We start from the raw sequence: 21,133 nt of genomic DNA, 5'->3' as shown, positions 1-21,133 counted from the left end.
AGATAGGGAGTGACTGGGAAGCTAACAGAATGTTCAGGGAAGGCTTCTCTGAGGAGGTGACATTTGGTCTGAGACCTGAATGAAGAGAAGGAACTGCCCAAGTGAAGTTCTGGGGAAACCACGTTCCAGGCAGAGGGAATCCTCAGAAGTAGTCTAAGGCGGGAATGAATTTGACATGTCTGAAGAACAGAAAGGATAAGTGGCCTGAGTATACTGAATGTCTGGAAGAGTCACCTAGTCCTATCTTACTGATTCCGCCAGGTGCCTCAAATGCCCCCTCTTCTTTCTGGCTCTTTCAGTCCTGCCCAAGTTTTGTTTCCCCTTGTTTAGCATCCTAGCACAAATTGATGGTATGCTTAATAAGCCCAGGCACCACGTAAGAGCTTTAAATATATTATCTCCCTTAAAGCTGGCCACATTCCTATTAAACCGGCAATATTAGCACCACGTTTTACTGTTAAGAAAGTGAAGGCATCCGAGGTTCGTTTTCCTAAGTTCTGCTAGCATTAAGCACACCATCAATTTGCCCTATGGTGCTAAAGCCTGCGGTATGCTGCGCAGTCATCGGACTCCGGAAACCTGTCAATATTTCTTCACTCCTTTCCTGGGCTAGTGGAAAAATCTCCTACTGGGTCTTTCGCATCCAGATTTTTCTGGAAGCACCAAGCAAGGTCAGGTCTCACTCTGGAGCTACCTGAGGCTTCCCCAGTTGTCCAAAGACCTGAAGACTCCAGAGGGACAGCGGTGGGGAGATTGATTGGTGAAAGCCCTTGGCGGCAAGAGGGTTGGCGGGAGTGAAAGGGGAAGTCAAGCAGCCGCCCGCCCCTCAGTGTTTCCCTAAACGCCTAGCACCCGCCTTCCCACCCAATCAGGGCTAACCTGGGAGCGCCCCATTGGCCGAACCGGCTGTCTAGGCGGAGCCCAGAACCTCTGCTTTTTTCAATAAGCACCGAGCCACTTTGGGCGCTGGGTCGGAGTCCAGGTGGGCTGGCGCGAACTACAGGTGAGAGGGCAGGGGCGCTCCGGGGCTCCGACCAGCGGGTGTGCGGGTGCTCGGAGCCCACCGGGGCTGAGAGGTGAAGGGGCGTCGGGCGGGGGCGAAGCCAGGACGGCGCCGTCCACGTGGGGGCCCGGGAGCTCTCCGAGTTCATCTCAGTGGCTACTGTTTGTCCCCACAGCGGAGTGGGGGGATTGGGTGAGGCCTGAGGTCAAGTTTCAATTCCTGTCCCTGAACAGCCCGGCTCAGCGCGCGCCGAGGTGTGTGTGTGCGTGCGTGCGTGCGTGCGTGCGTGTGTGTGTGTGTGTGTCAGCGCGCCCCCGTGTGTGTGTGTGTGAGCGCGCGCCCGTGGGTGTGGGTGTGGGTGTGGGTGTGGGTGTGGGTGTGGGTGTGGGTGTGGGTGTGTGTCTGCGCGCGCACCGTCTGTGCTGGAGATGAGACCGAGAGCAGGATGTTTTGTTTCAGCCCTTTACTGTATGTAAGACTTGGCGCAACTGCTTTAGGCCAGCAGAACCTGGACTTCTCAAAGTACTAATAGACTGGAGGAGGCCAGCTAAGGGCACTTCTCATTTCCATATAACATGGCTCAGTCTGGATACAGCAACCTGGTTTGGGAGTGGGATATTGGAGTGTTTTCGTACCCTCTTGCCCCTTTCTACTATGATTGCTTAAATTCATCCCAGTGAATTGCAAAATTCATATTTCCATCTGCCCACTTCGTATACCTTTTTGGGTTCATGTTTATTAATAATTACTCACGGCTTAATAATCACATCTAGATCCTCTCTCAGATTCTAAGGATGAGCCATCATCACCAGACACACTGAACTCCCAAACTCTGCTAGTTGTTGGGCAATAAATTCCTGTCTTCAAGAATCTACAACGTGGCCCAGCTCCTCAGGTATGTGCTAGTTATTGTTCTAAAGGCTTTACATGTATGTTTTTAATTGTGGCACGTATATATTTAACAAAAACTTGCATTTTATTGTTTATCTCCATGACATCCAAGGTTGGTTCTATCATGTCTTCTATCTTAACAAAAAAACCAAGCTTGTTGCCCGGGCATCGATTCCGACTCACAGAGTAGAACTGCTCCGTAGGGTTTTCCTGCCTGTAACCTTTATGGAAGCAGATTCCCAGGCCTTTCTTCCTCAGAGCCACTGGAAGAGTTCGAGCCAGTAATGTTTATGTTAGTAGTTGAGTACAAACCATTTGCACCCCCCAGGGAACTTACTCCCATCTTAGAGGCGAGGAAAATGAGACAGAGAATAGTTAAGTAATATGCCCAAGGCCATGCAGCTGGTAAATGATGTTTGAACCCAGATATTTGAACCCAGGTGGTCTTATAAAAACTGACATTGGTATGTTATTGTTGTTAGTTGCAGTTGGGTTGGCCCCCCCGACTCATGGTGACCCCATGCACAACAGGATTGGGTCATTGTGATCCATGGGGTTTTTATTGGCTGATTTTTTCAGAAGTAGATCACCACGCCTTTGATACGAGGTCCCTCCTTTTCGGTTAGCAGCTGAGCGCTTTAACCGCTTGCACTCTGTGGGGCTCCCTGCTCTGTAAAGGGAGATTTTATTGTTGGAGTGATTACGGTTGGTGGATAAACTATCCACTTCCTATACTAACATCAGTGTATACGGTGAGGCTAGAGGAGGGCTAGAACTGAAGGAGAAAGGTGGGACATGGGACCCCAGTTAATCTTATTTACACAATAATTACAACTACAAAGACACCACTGTGACTCGAACCTTTTTGAAATTATCGTTTCAGCTGAACCATCTATTCATCTTCAAGCCATCATGAGCTGTAAGAAGCGCAGGTCACAGAAGGTCCCATTGGATGAAAAGAGTAATAGGAAGATTGATCAGTATTTCCCTCGGGTATGTTTGTACCTACTATTCATGAAATACAGTACACCAAAATTAGACGTAACTGGGCTTTTCAGTTCTTCCTGCCAAGAAATTACCTTATTGGATATTGGAAATATTAAACATGTTAAAACCTAATTCATTTTATTCTTTTTTTTGGTGGAAGGAGAGTTGTAGCCAATATTTTGACCATATCAAAGCAGCCTTTAATGAAAAGCTGTTGTAATACTTCTGAACAAAAAATCGAATACAATGTAAAATACAATGTATTAGAGTAAACTACAGAGTAAAAACAACAAAATTAATATTATTTTGTAGCATGAAAATATATGCCATTCCAAATATCATTGATCTATTCAATCATGGAAACCCTGATGGCATAGTGGTTAAGAGCTATGGCTGCTAACCAGAAGGTCAGCAGTTCAAATCCACCAAGTGCTCCTTGGAAACCCTATGGGGCATGCCTGTTCTGCTCTGTCCTGTAGGGTCACTATGAGTCAGAATTGACTCGTTGGCAGTGTGTTTGGTTTTGGTTTGTTTTATTCAGCCATAATAGTAACTTACATTTATATAGTGCTTTACAGTTTATAAAACAATTTTTGATATGTTTTTCTATCCCCAGTTCATGAATGAGGAGGTGAGAGGATAAGGGGAGTTGTTGCTTAAGGCAATAGTGGCTTGAAGAATTGGTTTTAAGTTTATTGACGTTAAGTTAGGACTCTCCACTAACTGGGCTCCCTCACCATACCAAACTATCATCCTTTCTTTAAAAAAAAAGTCTAAAATAAATCCTCCTTCATTTTATAAAGAAGAAGGCTGAGAGGTGGTAAGCATTTAGAAATGCAAGGTAAAAGCCTTTAACTTGTTTTCTTTTCTCCTTGCTCTAGAAAACTAGAACATCCAAGAACCTAGAAAATCCAGGACAAGCCTGGCTCTGTTTTTCTCTGTCTTACTCATGACGTGAGTCCTAATAGTGTAGTGGTTAAAAGCTCAACTGCTAACCAAAAGGTTGAGAGTTTGAATCTACCAGCTGCTCCTTGGGAACCCTATGGGGCAGTTCTACTCTGTCCTATAGAGTTGCTGTGAGTTCGAATCGACTTGATGGCAGTGGGTTTGGTTTGGTTTTTTACTCATGACATAACAAGTTAATAAGATACAACCCTGCTTCCACTTTTGAAAGTGTCTATACCCAACCAAAAATCCTTTGAATAAGTGGAAGCCCCTGGTGTTCCTTTTATTTATTTATTTATCTTGGTCCAGAATATTATTGTTGTTGTTAGTGCTGTCTGGTCAATTTTCAATTCATAGTGACTCCATGTGACAGAACTGCCCCATAGGGTTTCCTAGGCTATAATCTTCACAGGAGCAGATAGCCAGGTCTTTTCCTCCATGGAGCAGCTGGGTGGATTCAAACTGACAACCTTTCCATTAGCAGCCAAGCACTTAACCATTACACCAGCTGCCAGGGCTCCTTTCTAGAATGTTATTTTGTGCCATCGAATCAACTCTGACTCATAGCAACCCTGTAGGACAGAGTAGAACTGCCCCATAGGGTTTCCAAGGCTCTAAATCTTTATGGAAGCAAATTGCCATCTTTTTCCTGCGGAGCAGCTGGTGGGTTTGAACCACCAACCTTTCGGTTAACAGCTGAGTGCTTAACCGCTGCACCACCAGGGCTCCTTCCAGAATATTAGTACTAGTAATAAAAGAAGGAAAACAAAGGTTAAACAAAAGTTGTCCTACTGTGGGCTAGTCGTTGGGCTAGGCATCGTCACGTATGATGTTCTATTTAATCTTTACAATCCTGGTATTGTTAGGCCTATTGCCAGTAAGTGGCATTGCTGGCATTTGAACCCACGTCTGTTGACACCCATGCTATGATGGATATGATGGGGAAAAAATGTATCTTTTAGATACAAGAATCAGATGCTCTCAGTTTTCACTGAGTTTCTGCTATTTGTTTAATCCTCCTCATTTAATTCATCCCTTCTCCCCCTCTGCCCCGATATTTAAGGTAATGCTCTGTAAAAATGGGAATGAAGCATTCAAATTTATAAAAAGAATTTACAGTGTGATGGAAAAAATACTGGACTAAATACTGGAGTTCTTATACCCATTTCATTCAGTTGTTACTATGTGTCCATAGGGAAGGTACTTGTAAGAAGAACTTTCTGTGCCTCAGTTTCTCCATCCAAAAGATACAAAACCAAAAAAACCATACCCATTGCCATCGAATCAATTCCGACTCATAGTAACCCTGTATAGAGAGGCCATATTTGCTCCTCTTCAGTTGATAGGATTTAGGGATGAGTTGATATAATAGGTGAAATAATTTAAGTTCTTTTTCTGATAAATGCTAAGTGAATAAAGGTATTTATTATGAGAAATAACTATATTATGACCACATGATTAACTAGTGGTTTAGTTTAACGTTTAACTAATGATTATTTAACACTTACTACCTAATAATAAATCATGGTAAATTTCATGCTGAATTTGGAATTTTAAGAACAGAATTTTGGGTGAAGCTATCACTGTGCCTGGAAAATCTAAAATTTATATAGCTGAAAATATTAAACAAGACCTGATAGGACACTATAAAAGAGGTGGTAGACTTCTAAGCATCTCTGTTTTTGATGCATTTGCAAAAAAGATGTGTCTCTTCCATCATATTTCCCAGAAAAATACTCCAGTATGGTGGTATTAACAGTTTATCTGACAGATGTGACAGGAAGCTCAGCTTATATTTTGGATCCCAAGTCAATTCTGTTCACTGGCCTGTTGAGATTGGTTCTGAGTTTCCCATAGAAATTTTGTGAATTGAATACTAAAAAGAAAGTAAAAGACTAGCATTGCATTCAGAGTTTTAAAGTATTTAACTTATTTATTTTTAGGTCACTAAAGAACAAGAGAATAATTCCAACATTCTTCAAATGAAGACGGGCTTGAAGACTGGCTCTAGAAAATGTCTAAGAGATATAACTAACACCCAGGCTCAAAGATCCAAGTCACCTCAGGGAAATCCAAAAGACCAGGCCACTCCTCCAAATAAGATAATTACCATTACCTTGGATGTAAACCATAGGGACAATGAAAATAGGAAACATAAGCTCACGTATAGTGAGAGAGATAGCTTATATGTGGCACTCAATACTCTTGAGGCTTTCAAAAAAGAGATGGAGACTCAGCAAGGCAAAGAAGTGCTGGTGCGTGGCATAGAAGGAATTGAAGGGTACATAAACCTTGGGATGCCCCTCCAGTGTATTCCTGCAATGTCCCACCTGGAAATTACATTTGTTCCAGGAAGAAGTAAACAAGGTAACCAGATACTTCGTCAGTATGACAAAACAGTGTCTACTGACTGTGTCAAATTTTATATTTATGCAATTGGGAAGGAGACAAAAAGAATTGTTAAACACAAAAGACTTCACAAAAAAGGGTTCAAACTCTGCGTCTATGCTTTCAAAGGAGAAACCGTCAAGGACGCGCTGTGCAAGGATGGCAGGTTTCTTTCCTTTCTGGAGAATGATGATTGGAAACTTATTGAGAACTTGGACACTGTTTTAGAAAGCACACTGCCAGTTGATGACTTCGAGGGCAAGCTCTTTGAGGTTGAAGTTAAGAAGAGAACAAGCCCAAGGGCAACAACCTCTCAGAATTCTGAGTCACAGCAAAGACACACCATTATGCTGAGACCATACATTGTGGACCAGTATCCCAGCTTGGAAAGACAAAGTGAAAAAATCAGAGAAGACTTCCAGAAAGAAAGAAAGAAGAAAAAGTCATTGCTTAGCTTTCATAAAGAAAACTTTGGGAAACTAGTCATCAACTCTACCACGATGAAAGAACACAAAGATTTTTCTCATTTTGGTCAGTCAGTTGGGTACATATCCTGGGACAACAACGGAAACAAAGGTTCTGCCACCTGCTTTGTTTTTAGAGGGCGCCATGTTCTTACTTGTCGGCATGTAATAAATTTAATTGTAGGAGAAGGAGTGGAGTCAAGTAAGTGGGCAGACATAATTAGTCAATGTGCAAGGGTGACATTTGCTTATGAAGAGTCCAAAGACCAAGAAAAGAACTGCTTTTTCTTTGAATCTCGGTTTGAGGTATCTGATGTAACTCTTGATTATGCTGTTCTACAACTGAGGGAAAATGGACAACCAGTGCCTGTGGGACTCTATGATAGAATTTCTCCTGTACCACTTAATGGGTTGTTACATATTATTGGCCATCCAGATGGAAAGGTCAAGTCAACTGATAATTGCCTTGTGATCCCTCTGGGTCAGCGAGAAAAAAAATGTCAGGAACATATTCAAGCTAGAAAAGCAGAGGGTTGCGATCCACATGTTTATATGTACACTGAGAAAAGCTTCAAGGAAATAGTTGGCAACCCTGATGTGATTACCTATGACACCACTTTTTATTTTGGGTCTTCTGGTTCCCCAGTGTTTGATTCAAAATTTTCCTTAGTGGCCATGCATACTGCTGGCTACCCTTACAAGTACCAAAATGGGTTTTCCAGTCTCATTGAGTTTGGTACTACTATGGTAGCCATCCTCCATGATATTAAACAAAATCATGGAATGTCGTATCAGGCAGAATGTATAGATCAGCAGGATGTAGAAATGGTGAGTGATGAGGATTAAGGACTAGTGAGAACTCAGTCTATTTACTAGCTTTAAGGAGTTGCCTATGGAGTTGTTATTTCATGGTTAATGACGATAGCTTTCTAAATCCAAAATGGTCAGTTTCATCAAAAATAATAGTAATTAGTATTATTGACCACTTTGTATGTGCCAGGCATTTTTGTAAGCACGTGAAGAAATTAATCCTCAAAACTCTATGTCAGTTCTGACTCATAGCGACCCTATGTACAACAGAACTAAACACTGCCCTTTCCTGCACCATCCTTACAATTGTTTTTATGCTTGAGCCTATGGCTGCAGCCACTGTGTCAATCCATCTCACTAAGGGTCTTCCTCTTTTCTGCTGACCCTGTACTTTACCAAGCATGATGTCCTTCTCCAGGGACTTATCCCTCCTGACAACATGTCCAAAGTATGTAAGACGCAGTCTCGCCATCCTTGCTTCTAAGGAGCATTCTGGTTGTACTTCTTCCAAAACAGATTTGTTCGTTTTTTTGGCAGTCCTTGGTATATTCAATATTCTTCGCCAACACCACAATTCAAAGACGTCAGTTCTTTGGTCTTGCTTATTCATTGTCCAGCTTTCACATGCATATGATGGGATTGAAAATGCTATGGCTTGGGTCAGGCGCACCTTGGTTTTCAAGGTAATATCTTTGCTTTTCAACACTTTAAAGAGGTCCTTTGTAGCAGATTTGCCCAATGCAACGTGTCTTTTGATTTCTTGACTGCTGCTTTCATGGATGTTGATTGTAGATCCAAGTAAAATGAAATCCTTGAGAACTTCAATCTTTTCTCTGTCATGATGTTGCTTATTGGTCCAGATGTGAGGATTTTTGTTTTCTTTATGTTGAGGTGTAACCCATACTGAAGGCTGTGGTCTTTGATCTTCATTAGTAAGTGCTTCAAGTCCTCTTCACTTTCAGCAAACAAGGTTGTGTCATCTGCATAACGCAGGTTGTTAATGAATCTTCCTCCAATTGTAATGCTTGGTTCTTCTTTATATAGTCCAGCTTCTCGGACTGTATGAGGTATCCTTATTTTAAAGTCAAGCAATGTAAAGGATGATAAACCAAAACCCCTTGCTGTTGAGTTGGTTCCAACTCGTGGCAATCCTGTGTGCTATGGGGAAGAACTGCTCCATAGGGTTTTCTTGGCTATAATCCTTACAGAAGATCGCTAGGCCTTTCTTCTGCAGCACTGCTGGGTGGGTTTGAACTACCAACCTGTAAGTTGATAGATGAACGCAAACTGTTTGCACCACTCAGGTACCTAAGGGGTGATAAGATTAATAATCAGTTTTATGATGCTAAAAGCAGAGTAAACATTGATTTTTTTTTTTTTTTCCGTCTTCTATATCTTCTCCCAAATTCAGTGCTTGAAGCCAGGATCCAAGACATGTTCATCTCATTATCCCTAATGTTTGCCACATAGAAAGTAAGTGCTCACAAAATGTAAGGGTGAATTGGGAGCAAAACTTGACGGCTACAGGTGATCTTACCTGGTGAGCTAAAAACTTGGTTAGAAATCATCTCAAAGTCTTTCAGCATTTCCGAAGTCCTCATATTATTAAAATTATCAGGATATATGTGTCCTGAAATTAAGAGAATAATAACCACTCTAGATTTATAGGCTTTTAGGGCAAGGAGGAGATCTTAAAGATAATATTACTGATAGAAGAATTAGTGTTTAAATATACTTATTCATTTTTTTGACAATAGACTTTACTTTTTAGAATAGTGTTAGATTTATAGAAAAATTAGCAGATAGTACAGAGAGTTGCCATATCCCACCACCTCCCCTACACGTAGTTTCCCGTTACTGACATCTTACTTTAGTGTGGTATATTTGTCACAATGATCAATTAATATTGATACTTTATTACTTCAGATTTCCTTAGTTTTTGGTTCCAGGATCCCATTCAGGACTCTACATTATATTTAATTGTTGTCATGGCTCTTGAGGCTCCACTTAGCTGTGCCAGTTTCTCAGACTTCCCTGGTTTTTGATAACCTTGACAGGTAGAAGCAGTCCTGCTCAGGTATTTTGCAGAATGCCCCTCGGTTAGGGTTTGTCTGATGTTTTTCTCATGATTAGACTGGCATTTTGGGTTCTTGGAGGAAATCACAGAAGTAAAGTGCCATTTTCATCATCTACCAAGGGTACCTGCTACTAACATGATCTATCACTCTTAATGTTGACTTTGATCCCCTGGCTGAAGTAGTATTTGTCAGGTTTCTCCACTGTAATGCTACTTTTCTCCCCATTTGCATACTCCACTTTTTGGAAGGAAATCACCATGCGTAGCCCACACTTAACTGTAAAAAACTGCCAAGCTGTCATCCAAAGTGGTTGTATTATTTTTGCATTCCCACCAGCAATGAATGAGTGTTGCTGTTGTTCCACGTCCTTGTCAGCTTTTGATATTGTCAGTTTTTTGGATGTTAGGAATACTAATAATATTGCAACTCCTGGGATTTTTTTTAGGGAGTTATGAACTTTATTAATGAAATTAGGGCTGTCTTAGATGATCTAGGATATGTATGTATACCTAGCAATAGTAGAGTATCAGCCTAGATTCAGTCAGGAAAATTGGGCCACTAAAAATGTTAAAGGAATAAGGTATTTAATATAGGAATTGGGGGCTTATATGAGTGTGAGAGCAAAGATCTGTAAGGCTGCAGACAGAGGTGTCGGCCTAAAGCACTGGAAAAGAGAAAGAAGGTGACTGGTTGTGGGGAAGCCTGAGAAGCTGCCATGTCTTGTCACCATGATGGTGAAGTACTAACATACAGAATGGTTACAGAGTCGCTGCTGTCATACGCTACCTACTATTACAAAGTCCTGTCTGACGGCCATGACCTTCCAGAAACCAATGATTACTGCTTCATTTCCACCTTCCAGATTTCTTATGAGTCTTTTCACTGGCAAACCCTAACCCAGAGCATACAAGAATTCTGGGAAAAATAGTTCCCAGTTTTATAAAGAAGTGGTGGCATTATAAAATTGACAGCAAATAATCAGTACACACCCACACATGCAATAGATACTCATATGTATACTCATGAGTTATCCCTATCGATCAGGTTGTAATGCAGTGAGTACCATAACATGTATCTCACAACTTTAATTGATTAAGATGTCAAGTCAGCTGTACTTTGACTTTGTCCTGCAAATAAATTGTGATATAAACAAATCCTGTCACCAGGCATTTTTGTTCACCTGCAGTGTTCTGCCATGTTTAATATCTGATGTCATCATAGAGAAATATCAGGTAAAAATCAGGCTAAAATTAGACACAGGTAGGAAGAAAAAAGTTTCTGTTTCCATTGATCTTTGATATAGCTCGCCTCTTTTCTGCCTTCACTGTTTTTGGCTTGGGAATCCCCAGTGAACTCACAAAAGCTTTAAACATGGCCTTTCTCTCATTTCTACCATTGTTTCTTTCCAAAAATATTCATTTCTTTATTTTCTTCTTTTCCATCTTTCACACTGAAACACAAACTCTTGCATTCTGTCACACCCTTTCCCTGGTCCCTTTGGAGCCAACCTGAAAGAATTTGAATTTTAGATTGTGAAAACTCAAGGTCCCAGTAGTATTCCCAGTATGCCTTGGGCAAGTTAACTAAACTTGAGCCTTGATTTCTCATCTGCAGTAATTTTTAGCATGTTTTAAGCACTGTTTTAACTATATATGCCCACTGAGGCATCACACTGGCCCTATGAAGTAGGTAATTTTATTATCCCTATTTTACTGATGAGGAGACAGGCACAGAGCAGTTAAGGAACCTGACCAAGGCTGTACAGCTAGTGAAAGCCAGAGTATGAACCCCAGGCAATCAAGATAAAACAACAACAACAAAAACAAACCCAAACCCGTTGCCATCGAGTCAGTTCCGACTCAGTGACCCTATAGGACGGAGTGGAACTGCCCCATAGAGTTTCCAAGGAGCGCCTGGTGGATTCAAACTGCCGACCTTTTGGTTAGCAGCCGTAGCTCTTAACCACTACACCACCGAGGTTTCCAGTCAAGATATAAGATGGAAATAATACTTCTTAGGAGGGTTGAATAAGGTACTCTCCATCCCCTTTTCCTTTTGTCCTTTTAACTCTTCAAGTTGTGGTTTTATGAATTATCTTGATTTGAGTTTGATTAGGAGATTTAAGGTTTGAAGAAGAACAGATCTAAAATGTTCAGATTTCTGCATGGGCATGAGAGAAAGTGAAGAAGGGAAATGAGATGGGAATTCTAAAGGTGGGAGAAAGGACAATTGTTCTATGAAAAGTCTGACCTCTGATCAAACCCCTTGGTGTTTTATCAACTTTTTCTACAGCCTCTTTTCATTTCTTAATATACATACAGAAAAATACGCGCTTTGGGGAGTGTACACTCCTGTGAGTTTTAACATGTGTATAGATTCTTGTAACCACCACCTGGTCACACCATCTTGTAAAAGGATACAGACAATTCCAACATGCCAAAGAATTCCCCCCATGCTTTGCAATCTGACTCTTCCCCCGCCCCTAATCCCTGACACCACTTGTTCTCTGTACTATAAAACTAAAAGCCAAACCAGTTGCCATAGAGTCGATTCCAACTCATGGCAGCCCCATGTGTGTCAGAGTAGAACAGCACCCTATAGAGTTTTCAACTTTTAGAAGTAGATTGCCGGGCATTTCTTCTGAAGCACCTTGAGTTGCCATCTTTTTGGTTAGTAGCCAAGTGCTTAACCATTTGTACTACCCAGGAACTCCTGCTCTGTTCTATAACCTATTGTTGTTGAGTCGATTCTGACTCATAGAGACCCCATGGAATGGAGTAGGACTGCCCCATAAGGTTTCCAAGGCTGTAAATTTTTAAAGAAGCAGACTGTCACATCTTTCAGACAGCCATAGTTTCAGCTTCCCTCTTGCCACTATCTGGATCATTCCATGATTGTTCTTTCTAGTGCTGACATCTCTCAGGGGTCTAAATCTGCAAATCAAACTGCTGGACACAGGCCCCTCAAACTCGTTAAAAACCAAAGCACTGTGACTCCCCAGAACCACCACCCAGATCTTACTCTTCCCTGCCCTCTCTGTTCTGCTCACAGCCCCACCAACCACACAGCTTTCCAAACTAAAATACCTGGAGACATTTTGTTTGCTCATTTCTCCTCATCCCCCCTGTGGAATCAGTGGTTTTCCTCAAATGTGACCCCTCTTCTCCAGTTTTTCATTTCTTTTCTTTCTCTCCCATCTTTTTCTTTCAATAGTGTTATTATCATTGTTGTTAGTTGCTGAAGAGTTGACTCTGACTCATGACAACCGCATATATAACAGAACAAAATGTTGACAGTCCTATGCAGGGCTTTGAATTGAGCCCCTTGCTGAAGGTGGAAATGCACATTCTAAGCAAGGGGTTGAACGCTAATGAACTGGTTCGGAGCCCTGGTCCTATGCCATTCTCATGATCATTGGTATGTTTGAGTCCAACTATGGTTATTATGGTAGCTAACTTTATCCCCCACTTTATCACCTGGATTTTGTTATTCCAGGGACTGTTCACCTTATCCTCTGATAGAAAATAGAGTGGGATCAGATCATCTCTACCCAGGCAGAGATTAAACTGATTTGAAACCGAGCTGCAGAATTTTAAGTCTGTCTACCTCTGGTGAGCTCTTCATGTAGAGTGTAGCTCTCCAAGGGGTCCCAATTGAGGGCTTGGGGTGTTTGCTAGTGTTCCCTCCCTTATCAAATCCTGAAAACCAACGTTATCTCCTGAGCACTGTAAGCCTACAGGAAACTCAGCTCCACTTTCATTGACTTATCGGTTAGTTCTTAGCCTCTTGCATTGTGCCGTTTAAGAGGAGAAAACAGCTCTGTATAGAGCTCATTTTTCTGCACCTCCCTTCTTTTTTGTGAATTTAAGCTTTGACTTCCTTGCCAGATATGAACACCAATTTCCAGCCCTAGGAGATTGCCAAAAGTTCTGGCTTTTCTGCCTCTTAGTCGTAGCCCTCTGCCTGGGCCCTTTACTCAGATTCTGCCATGCAAAGGGCCAGAGAGTATATCACTCACATGTGCTGGTGAAAGGGACACCAACATCGCTGAGCTCAGTGGTGGCTTCCTCCCAAACTCAGGGCTGGCAGTGGTACAGGCCGTTGCAGAACTAGGCTCATTGATAGCAACGGGGATGACAGAACATAAAACAGGAGCCAGGAGAGGTGCTGAGCCTTCAGAACAGGTGGATGCAATTATTGTAATGAGTGGCCAGGTTGAGTGGTAGTCAAGGGGGTCTGACCTACACAGAGTTATGGAGATGGCTATCAGAACACAGTGCTGTTGTTGTTGTTGTTAGGTGCCATGGAGTCAGTTCCGATTCATAGCGATACAATAGAATGAAACACTGCCTGGTCCTGTGCCATCCTTACAATCATTGTCATGTTTGAGCTCATTGTTGCAGCCACTGTGTCAGTCCACCTCATGGAGGGTCTTCCTCTTTTCCGCTGACCCTGTACTCTGCCAAGCATGATGTCCTTCTCTAGGGACTGATCCCGCCGCCCCCCCCCCCAACAAGTCCAAAGTATGTAAGAAGCAGTCTTGCCATCCTTGCTTCTAAGGAGCATTCTGGTTGTATTTCTTCCAAGACAAGCTCGTTCATTCTTCTGGCGGTCCGCAGTATATTCAATATTCTTCACCAACACCACAATTCAGTGGTGTCAATTCTTCGGTCTTCCTTATTCATTGTCTAGCTTTCTCATGCATATGAGGTGATTGAAAACACTGGCTTAGGTCAAGTGCACCTTAGTCTTGAAGGTGACACCTTTGCTTTTAAAAACTTTAAAGAGATCTTTTGCAGCAGATTTGCCCAGTGCAATGCATCTTTTGATTTCTTGCCACTGGGTCTAATCACCTGTTACTCATTTTGCTCAGTTCCCAGGACATAATTGGAGTCCCTGGGTGGCACAGACCGTTAAGCCCTTGGCTGCTAACTGAAAGGTTAGCAATTGGGGTCTACCCAGTGGTCTCTCAGAAGAAAGGCCTGACTACTTCAGGAAAATCAGCCATTGAAAACGCTATTGAACACAGTTCTACTTTGACACACGTGGGATCACCATGCGTCAGAGTTGACTCCACAGCAACTGTTTTTAAAATATATAATTAGAGCCCTTGAAGCCAAAAAGAATTAATGCATTTGAATTATGGTGTTGGAGAAGAATACTGAATATACCATGGATTTCCCGAAGAATGAAACACTCTGTCTTGGGAGAAGTACAAACAGAATGCGCCTAAGAAGTGAGGATGGCAAGACTACATCTCAAGTACTTTGGACATGTTATCAGGAGGGACCAGTCCCTGGAGAAGGACATCATACTTGGTAAAGTAGAGGATCAGTGAAGAAGAGGAAGACCCTTGATGGACTGGATTGACATAGTGGCTGCAACAATGGGCTCAAACATACCAGGACCAGGCAGCGTTTTGTTCTGTTCTACACAGGGTTGCTATGAGTTGGATCGGAATCAACTCAATGGCACCTAACAACAACAATAAGCCAAGATGGTAACTCAAAAACTATTGCATCCCAAGTTGGGGGAGGGGGAGATTAGTGCCAATATAAGGATCTAAAGGACACAAGAATGGTGGCCTCTGTCATATATGCATTTAATTCACCAGTCTGGCTCCTGCAGAAACCAAGTAACTTATGGACAAAGTCAATGGAGTACCACAAAGTCAACCAAGTGATAGACCCAACTTCAGCCCCCCGGTCCAGATGCAGTATCTTTGCTAGAGCAAATTAATACAGCCTCAGGTACATGGTATATGGCCATTGATTGGATGAGTGTGTTCTTTTTCTGTCACTCCCATGGGAAGGACAGTAGATTATATTTATAGTTTTACCCCAGGACCATATTAACGCTACCTCCTTCTCTCCTGATGTAGATAGGAGAGGTCTGGACTATCTGTACATCCTGCAGGGCATCACACTGAGGCTTCAGATGAGATCACAGCCTTGGCCAAAAAAAGTTTGCAATTTTGTAAGAGACCGTGAGACAGAGGCACCCAGCTAAGCTGCACATGCATTCCTGACCCACAGAAGCTGTAAGATAGTAAATGTCATCTTTCAAAGCCACTAAGTTTGGGGTAATTTGTTATGTAGCAATAGATAGCTAACACACAGATTAGGAATTAGCCTTATATAAAGTCTAGCTTTCACAAATATAAGGAATTAACTCCAAGGACCTCTACTAAACACTATTTTGTAAGTGTAGTTACAGCTACTCTGCTTTTTTTTTTTTAAACCACTAATCACATTTCTGGAAGTATGGTTTTTAACAATTGAACAGCTTTTGAAGGGTTCAGGCAGTCTTTATTCCAATCCATCTTAATTAGTGAGGTTTTATTATGGCCACCATATTGCCTAAATTACAAACTGGGACACATTGTTTGATCAAGAGGCAGTTTGGGAGATGTAGTTCGAATACTAAAATGGAATGTCTGGGATTTTCAGAGGTTTATGGTACAGATTATTTGAAATTAAGATTGTCTTGGAAAATCTAAGAAGTTTATATCTACGTAGATAAGTAATTATTATATTAAATGTATAATTACAAGTTATTGTCTTCAAATGGGTTGTGATGAATTATAAATTATCATAGCCAAGTGCTTATCAAAATAGTTTATAACCATAACTGATTACTAATGTCAAGTCATTGATATAGTCCCTTCCTCTTACAAATAAATCAGGCCATATACAAACCCTCTCATGTGTCATCAGGCATTTTGCTTTGCTTTAATACTCTGCCATGTTTGACATGTTTAACATGGCAGATACAAGAAGACCAGATACAAAATCAGGCTGGACATAGGTAGAAGCCAGTTTCTCCCTGCTTCCCATTCATCCTCCAGATGGCCTGGCTAGCATTTGTTAAGAGCCCTTTTATCTGGGTTAAGCTTTTTCCACTTGGGAATTCCTGGCTTAGCTGGTCATCTCTCCATGACTTCCAGCATCCTACTGAATCATTACTATTGGTTTCTAGATGCATACTTAACCCAGACCACAAGAAAGTCTCCCGAGTCTTCTTACTCTTGGGCTCATGATTGGGAGTAAAAGTAGTTCACTACAATTTTAGATCACCTCTTCTTCAATTCTACCTTTGTTTTTCTTCTAGAATATTCTATCCTTGTTTTCTCCCTTCTCTTCTTTCTCATGAGTCACTTTAACATTGCCACATATCTTGCCTCTTATATAAACTCACCATCTTTGTGTCATACAATGTATAATAGAATAGGCATAGTTTTTTGGGGCCAGCCAGAGGAATTTTTGAATATTGGTTCCCCCTCTGACTAGATGTGTAATCTTGGACAGACTGCTTAAATTCTCTAAGCCTTGTAATTTGTAATAATGGCTCTAACCAAAACAAAACTAAACCCATTGCCTTCGAGTTGATTCTGACCGACAGTGACCCTACAGGAGAGTAGGACTGACCCATAGGGTTTATAAGGCTATAAATCTTTGTGAAAGCAGACTGCCACATCTTTCTCCCATAGACATGAGCAGCTGGTGAGTTCAAATCATGACCTTTCAGTTAGCAGCTGAGCCTTTTAACCACTGCACCACAACCAGGGCTCCTTATAATAGCTCTAAACAAAAAAAAAAAAACCCGTTGCAGTTGAATCAAATCTGGCTCATAGCAGACCCTATAATAGCTCTGAGGTTATTGTTGTTAGGTGCCCTCAAGTCAGTTCCAACTCATAGTGACCCTATGCACAACAGAACAAAACACCGCCTGGTACTGCGCCATCTTCACAATCGTTTCTATGCTTGAGCCCATTGTTGCAGCCGTGGTGTCAATCCATTTTGTGGAGGGTTTTCCTCTTTTTCACTAGCGCTCTACTTTACCAAGCATGATGTCCTTCTCCAGGGGCTGATCCCTCCTGATAACATGACCAAAGTATGTGAGACGTAGTCTCAACATTCTTACTTCTAAGGAGCATTCTGTTTGTACTTACTCTAAGACAGATTTGTTCCTTCTTTTGGCAGTGCATGATATATTCAATATTCTTTGCACACACCACAAATCAAAGGCATCAATTCTTCTTTGGTCTTCCTTATTCATCGTCCAGCTTTCCCACGCATATGAGGTGACTGAAAACACCATGGCTTGAGTCAGGTGCACCTTAATCCACAAGGTGACATCTTTGGTTTTCAACACTTTAAAGAGGTTTCAGTTGAGCTTCCACACCAAGACAGATTAGGAAGAAGGACCTGTCCGTCTACTTCTGAAAAGAATTAGCCAGTGAAAACCTTATAAATAACAGTGGAACACTGTTTGATATAGTGCCTGAAGATTAGCCCTTTAGGTTGGAAGTCATTCAAAATATGACTGGGGAAGAGCTGCTTCCTCAAAGTAGAGTCAACCTTAATGATGTGGATGGAGTCAAGCTTTCAAGACCTTCATTTGCTGATGTGGCATGACTCAAAATGTGAAGAAACAGCTGCAAACATCCTTTAACAACCAGAAAGTGGAATGTGTGAAGTATGAATCTAGTAAAATTGGAAAATGTCAAAAATAAAATGGAACACATAAACATCCATATCCTAGGCATTGTTGTTGTTAGGTGCCATCGAGTCAGTTTTGACTCATAGCGACCCTATGTACAACAGAACGAAACACTGCCTGGCTCTACACCATCCTCACAATCGTTGTTATACTTGAGCCCATTGTAGCAGCGACTGTGTCAATCCATCTTGTTGAAGGTCTTCCTCTTTTTCGCTGGCCCTCTACTTTGCCAAGCAGATGTCCTTCTCCAGCGACTGATCCCTCCTGACAACATGTCCAAAGTATGTGAAATTTAGTCTTGCCATCTGACTTAGTCATCTAGTGCTGCTATAACAGAAACACCACAAGAGGATGGCTTTAACAAAGAGAAATTTATTCTCTCACAGTCCAGTAGGCTATAAGTCCAAATTCGGGGTGTTAGCTCCAGGAGCAGTCTTTCTCTGTCGGCTCTGGAGGAAGGTCCTTGTCATCAGTCTTTCCGTGATATGGCAGCATCTCAGCACAACAGGTCCAAAGGATGTGCTCTGCTCCCTGTGCTAATTTCTTGGTGGTATGAGGTTCTCAACTCTCTACTTGCTTCCCTTTCCTTTTATCTCTTGAGAGAAAAAAGGTGGTGCAGGCCACACCCCAAGGAAACTCCCTTCACGCTGGATCAGGGAAGTGGTCTGAGCAAAGGGTGTTACATCCCACCTTAATCCTTTTTAACCACAGGCAGAGATTATGATTTATAACTCATAGGAAAATCACAAAATGGAGGGGAATCACACATGGCCTAACCAGGTTAATACACACATTTTTGGGGGGACATAATTCAATCCATAATACCACCCTTGCTTCTAAGGAACATCCTGGTTGTACTTCTCCCAAGACAGATTTGTTCATTCTTTTGGCAGTCCATGGTATATTCAATATTCTTCACCAACACCATAATTCAAAAACGTCAATTCTTCTTTGATCTTCCTTATTCATGGTTCAGCTTTCACATGCGTGTGAGGGGATTGAAAACACCATTGCTTGGGTCAGGTGCACCTTAGTACATCTTTGCTTTTTAACACTTTAAAGAGGTCTTTTGCAGCAGATTTGCCCAGTGCAATGCATCTTTTGATTTCTTGACTGCTGCTTCCATGGGTGCTGATAATGTATCCAAGTGAAATGAAATCATTGACTACTTCAATCTTTTCTCCGTCTATCGTGATGTTGCTTATTGGTCCAGTTGTGAGGATTTTTCTTTTCTTTATGTTGAGGTGTTATCCATACTGAAGGCTGTGGTCTTTGATCTTCATCAGTAAGTGTCTCAAGTCCTCTTCACTTTCAGCAAGCAAGGTTGTCTTATCTGGATATCACAGGTTGTTAACAAATCTTTCTCCAATCCTGATGCCCCATTCTTCTTCATATAGTCCAGCTTCTGGGATTATTTGCTCAACATGGAGATTGAACACATATGGTGAAATGATACAACCCTGACACATACCTTTCCTGACTTTAAACCATGCAGTATCCCCTTATTCTGTTTGCAGTATTTCTCAAGCTGAAAGAACTGAAGAGGAAATTCAAGCCTTGAGTTGTAATACTGAAGAATTCTACGGGAAAATATTAAATGATGCAGGAAGCATCAAGAAAAGAGGGAAGGAATACACAGAGTCACCGTACCAAAAAGAATTGGTTGATGTTCAACCATTTCAGGTGGTAGCATATGATCAGGAGCTGATGGTACTGAAGGAAGAAATCCAAGCTGCACTGAAGGCACTGGCAAAAAACAAGGGTCCAGGAACTGATGGAATACTAATTGAGATGTTTCAACAAACAGGTGCAGCACTGGAAGTGCTCACCCATCCAGGCCAAGAAATTTGGAGGATAGATACCTAGCCAACCAACTAGAAGAGATCCATATTTATGCCTATTCCCAAGGAAGATGATCCAACAGAATGTGGAAATTTTAATAGCTCTAAGCAGGATTAATTAAGGTATCCTTAACTCCTTTTCCTTTTGACCATCAAACGCTGGTATTCAATGTTTTAATGAATCTTTAATGAGATTGGCCTTAGGGAGAGGCTGACTAGAGATTCTGGAGGTAGTTCTGGGAGTTTGCTGGACCAGATGTGACCAGCAAGAACAAAGCTGAGAGATATCTTTGAACCTGGTGCTTTTGGAGGCTAGGAGAAGAGCAGATCTGATACTTTCTTTTGTTTTGTGTCTTGAACTCTGGGGTTGGAGTTGGAAGGACAAGTGTAGAGGGATGAAAAAGGGATGGAAAATACTCAGGATGGGAGAATCTAAAAACGGAACCTGAACTCACTGCTCTCAAATCAATTCCGACTCATAGTGATCCTGTAGGACAGAGTAGAACTGCCCCATAGGATTTCCAAGGAGCACCCGGTAGATTCAAACTGCCAACCTTTTGATTAGCAGCCCAACTCTTTACCACTACACCATCAGGGTTTCCAATGGGAGAATGGACATCTGTAACAGAAGGAAGGGGGAGAAAGGAAAGGAAGGAGGGAGGGAGGGAAAGAGGGAGGGAGGGAGGGAGGTAGAAAGGGAGGGAGGAAAGGAAGGAAGGATGGAAGGAAGGAAGGAGGGAGGGAGAGAGGGAAGGAGGGAAGAAAGGAGTCCGACTTTCCAAAACATGAAAAAGATCACATAATATTTTGAAAGAAAATGCTTTTCTAAAAAATACTCATAATCTCACTTTCTAACACATAATCTATTTTTATTTTTCCATATTCTATCCTGGACTTTGTATGAATTCGGTGTTGTATATGGTTGAAAACTCAGCAAAACAAAATTTGGATTTCATGGCGAGATTAACCTATAATCCTGGTTTCAACCTGTCCTTTTAGTCAGAATTCACCCGCTGTAGACTAATGTCCGCGTTAACTATTAATGACTGAAACAGCCAAGTTTAACGTGTGTCTGCCTTGTCCCATTATTTTGGTCTTAGAAACGCTGCAGAATAAATCCCTTTGGCAAGTCTTTTTGACTCTAGCAGTGTTAAATTGGCCATAAAAATCATATTTTCTCTATTCATAGACAATATAAATCCATCATTCTCCAAATTGCTGCGT

General features: G+C 41.7%; 1 protein-coding gene across 3 annotated transcripts; it reads left to right on the top strand.

Annotated features, from left to right (window-relative positions):
• The first annotated feature begins 885 nt into the window (after window positions 1-885).
• On the top strand, window positions 886-18,446 carry FAM111A (FAM111 trypsin like peptidase A). Of its 3 annotated transcripts, none has more exons than XM_023541939.2 (4): window positions 886-1,003; window positions 1,789-1,898; window positions 2,778-2,887; window positions 5,770-17,076. In XM_023541939.2, the coding sequence occupies exons 3-4, from the start codon at window positions 2,807-2,809 to the stop codon at window positions 7,522-7,524; spliced, it is 1,836 nt and encodes a 611-aa protein (XP_023397707.2). In that variant the 5' UTR covers window positions 886-1,003; window positions 1,789-1,898; window positions 2,778-2,806; the 3' UTR covers window positions 7,525-17,076. The 3 variants fall into 3 exon arrangements, with proteins under 3 accessions (XP_023397707.2, XP_064144095.1, XP_003422816.2); XM_003422768.4 differs by having other exon boundaries at window positions 917-1,003; window positions 1,777-1,898; XM_064288025.1 differs by lacking the exon at window positions 2,778-2,887 and having other exon boundaries at window positions 5,770-18,446.
• The last annotated feature ends 2,687 nt before the right edge of the window (window positions 18,447-21,133 follow it).

The sequence above is a fragment of the Loxodonta africana genome, chromosome 7, assembly GCF_030014295.1.
Source record: "Loxodonta africana isolate mLoxAfr1 chromosome 7, mLoxAfr1.hap2, whole genome shotgun sequence".
In the NCBI taxonomy this organism is placed as follows: Eukaryota; Metazoa; Chordata; class Mammalia; order Proboscidea; family Elephantidae; genus Loxodonta; species Loxodonta africana.
Note: the sequence above shows the minus strand (reverse complement) of the source record. Positions and strands in the feature narration are given on the sequence as shown.

Coding starts and splice junctions, on each gene's coding strand:
- FAM111A (XM_023541939.2), top strand. CDS start 2,807: ATGAGCTGTAAGAAGCGCAGGTCACAGAAGGTCCCATTGGATGAAAAG. Junction 2,888..5,769: donor TTGATCAGTATTTCCCTCGG/GTATGTTTGTAC, acceptor ATTTATTTTTAG/GTCACTAAAGAACAAGAGAA.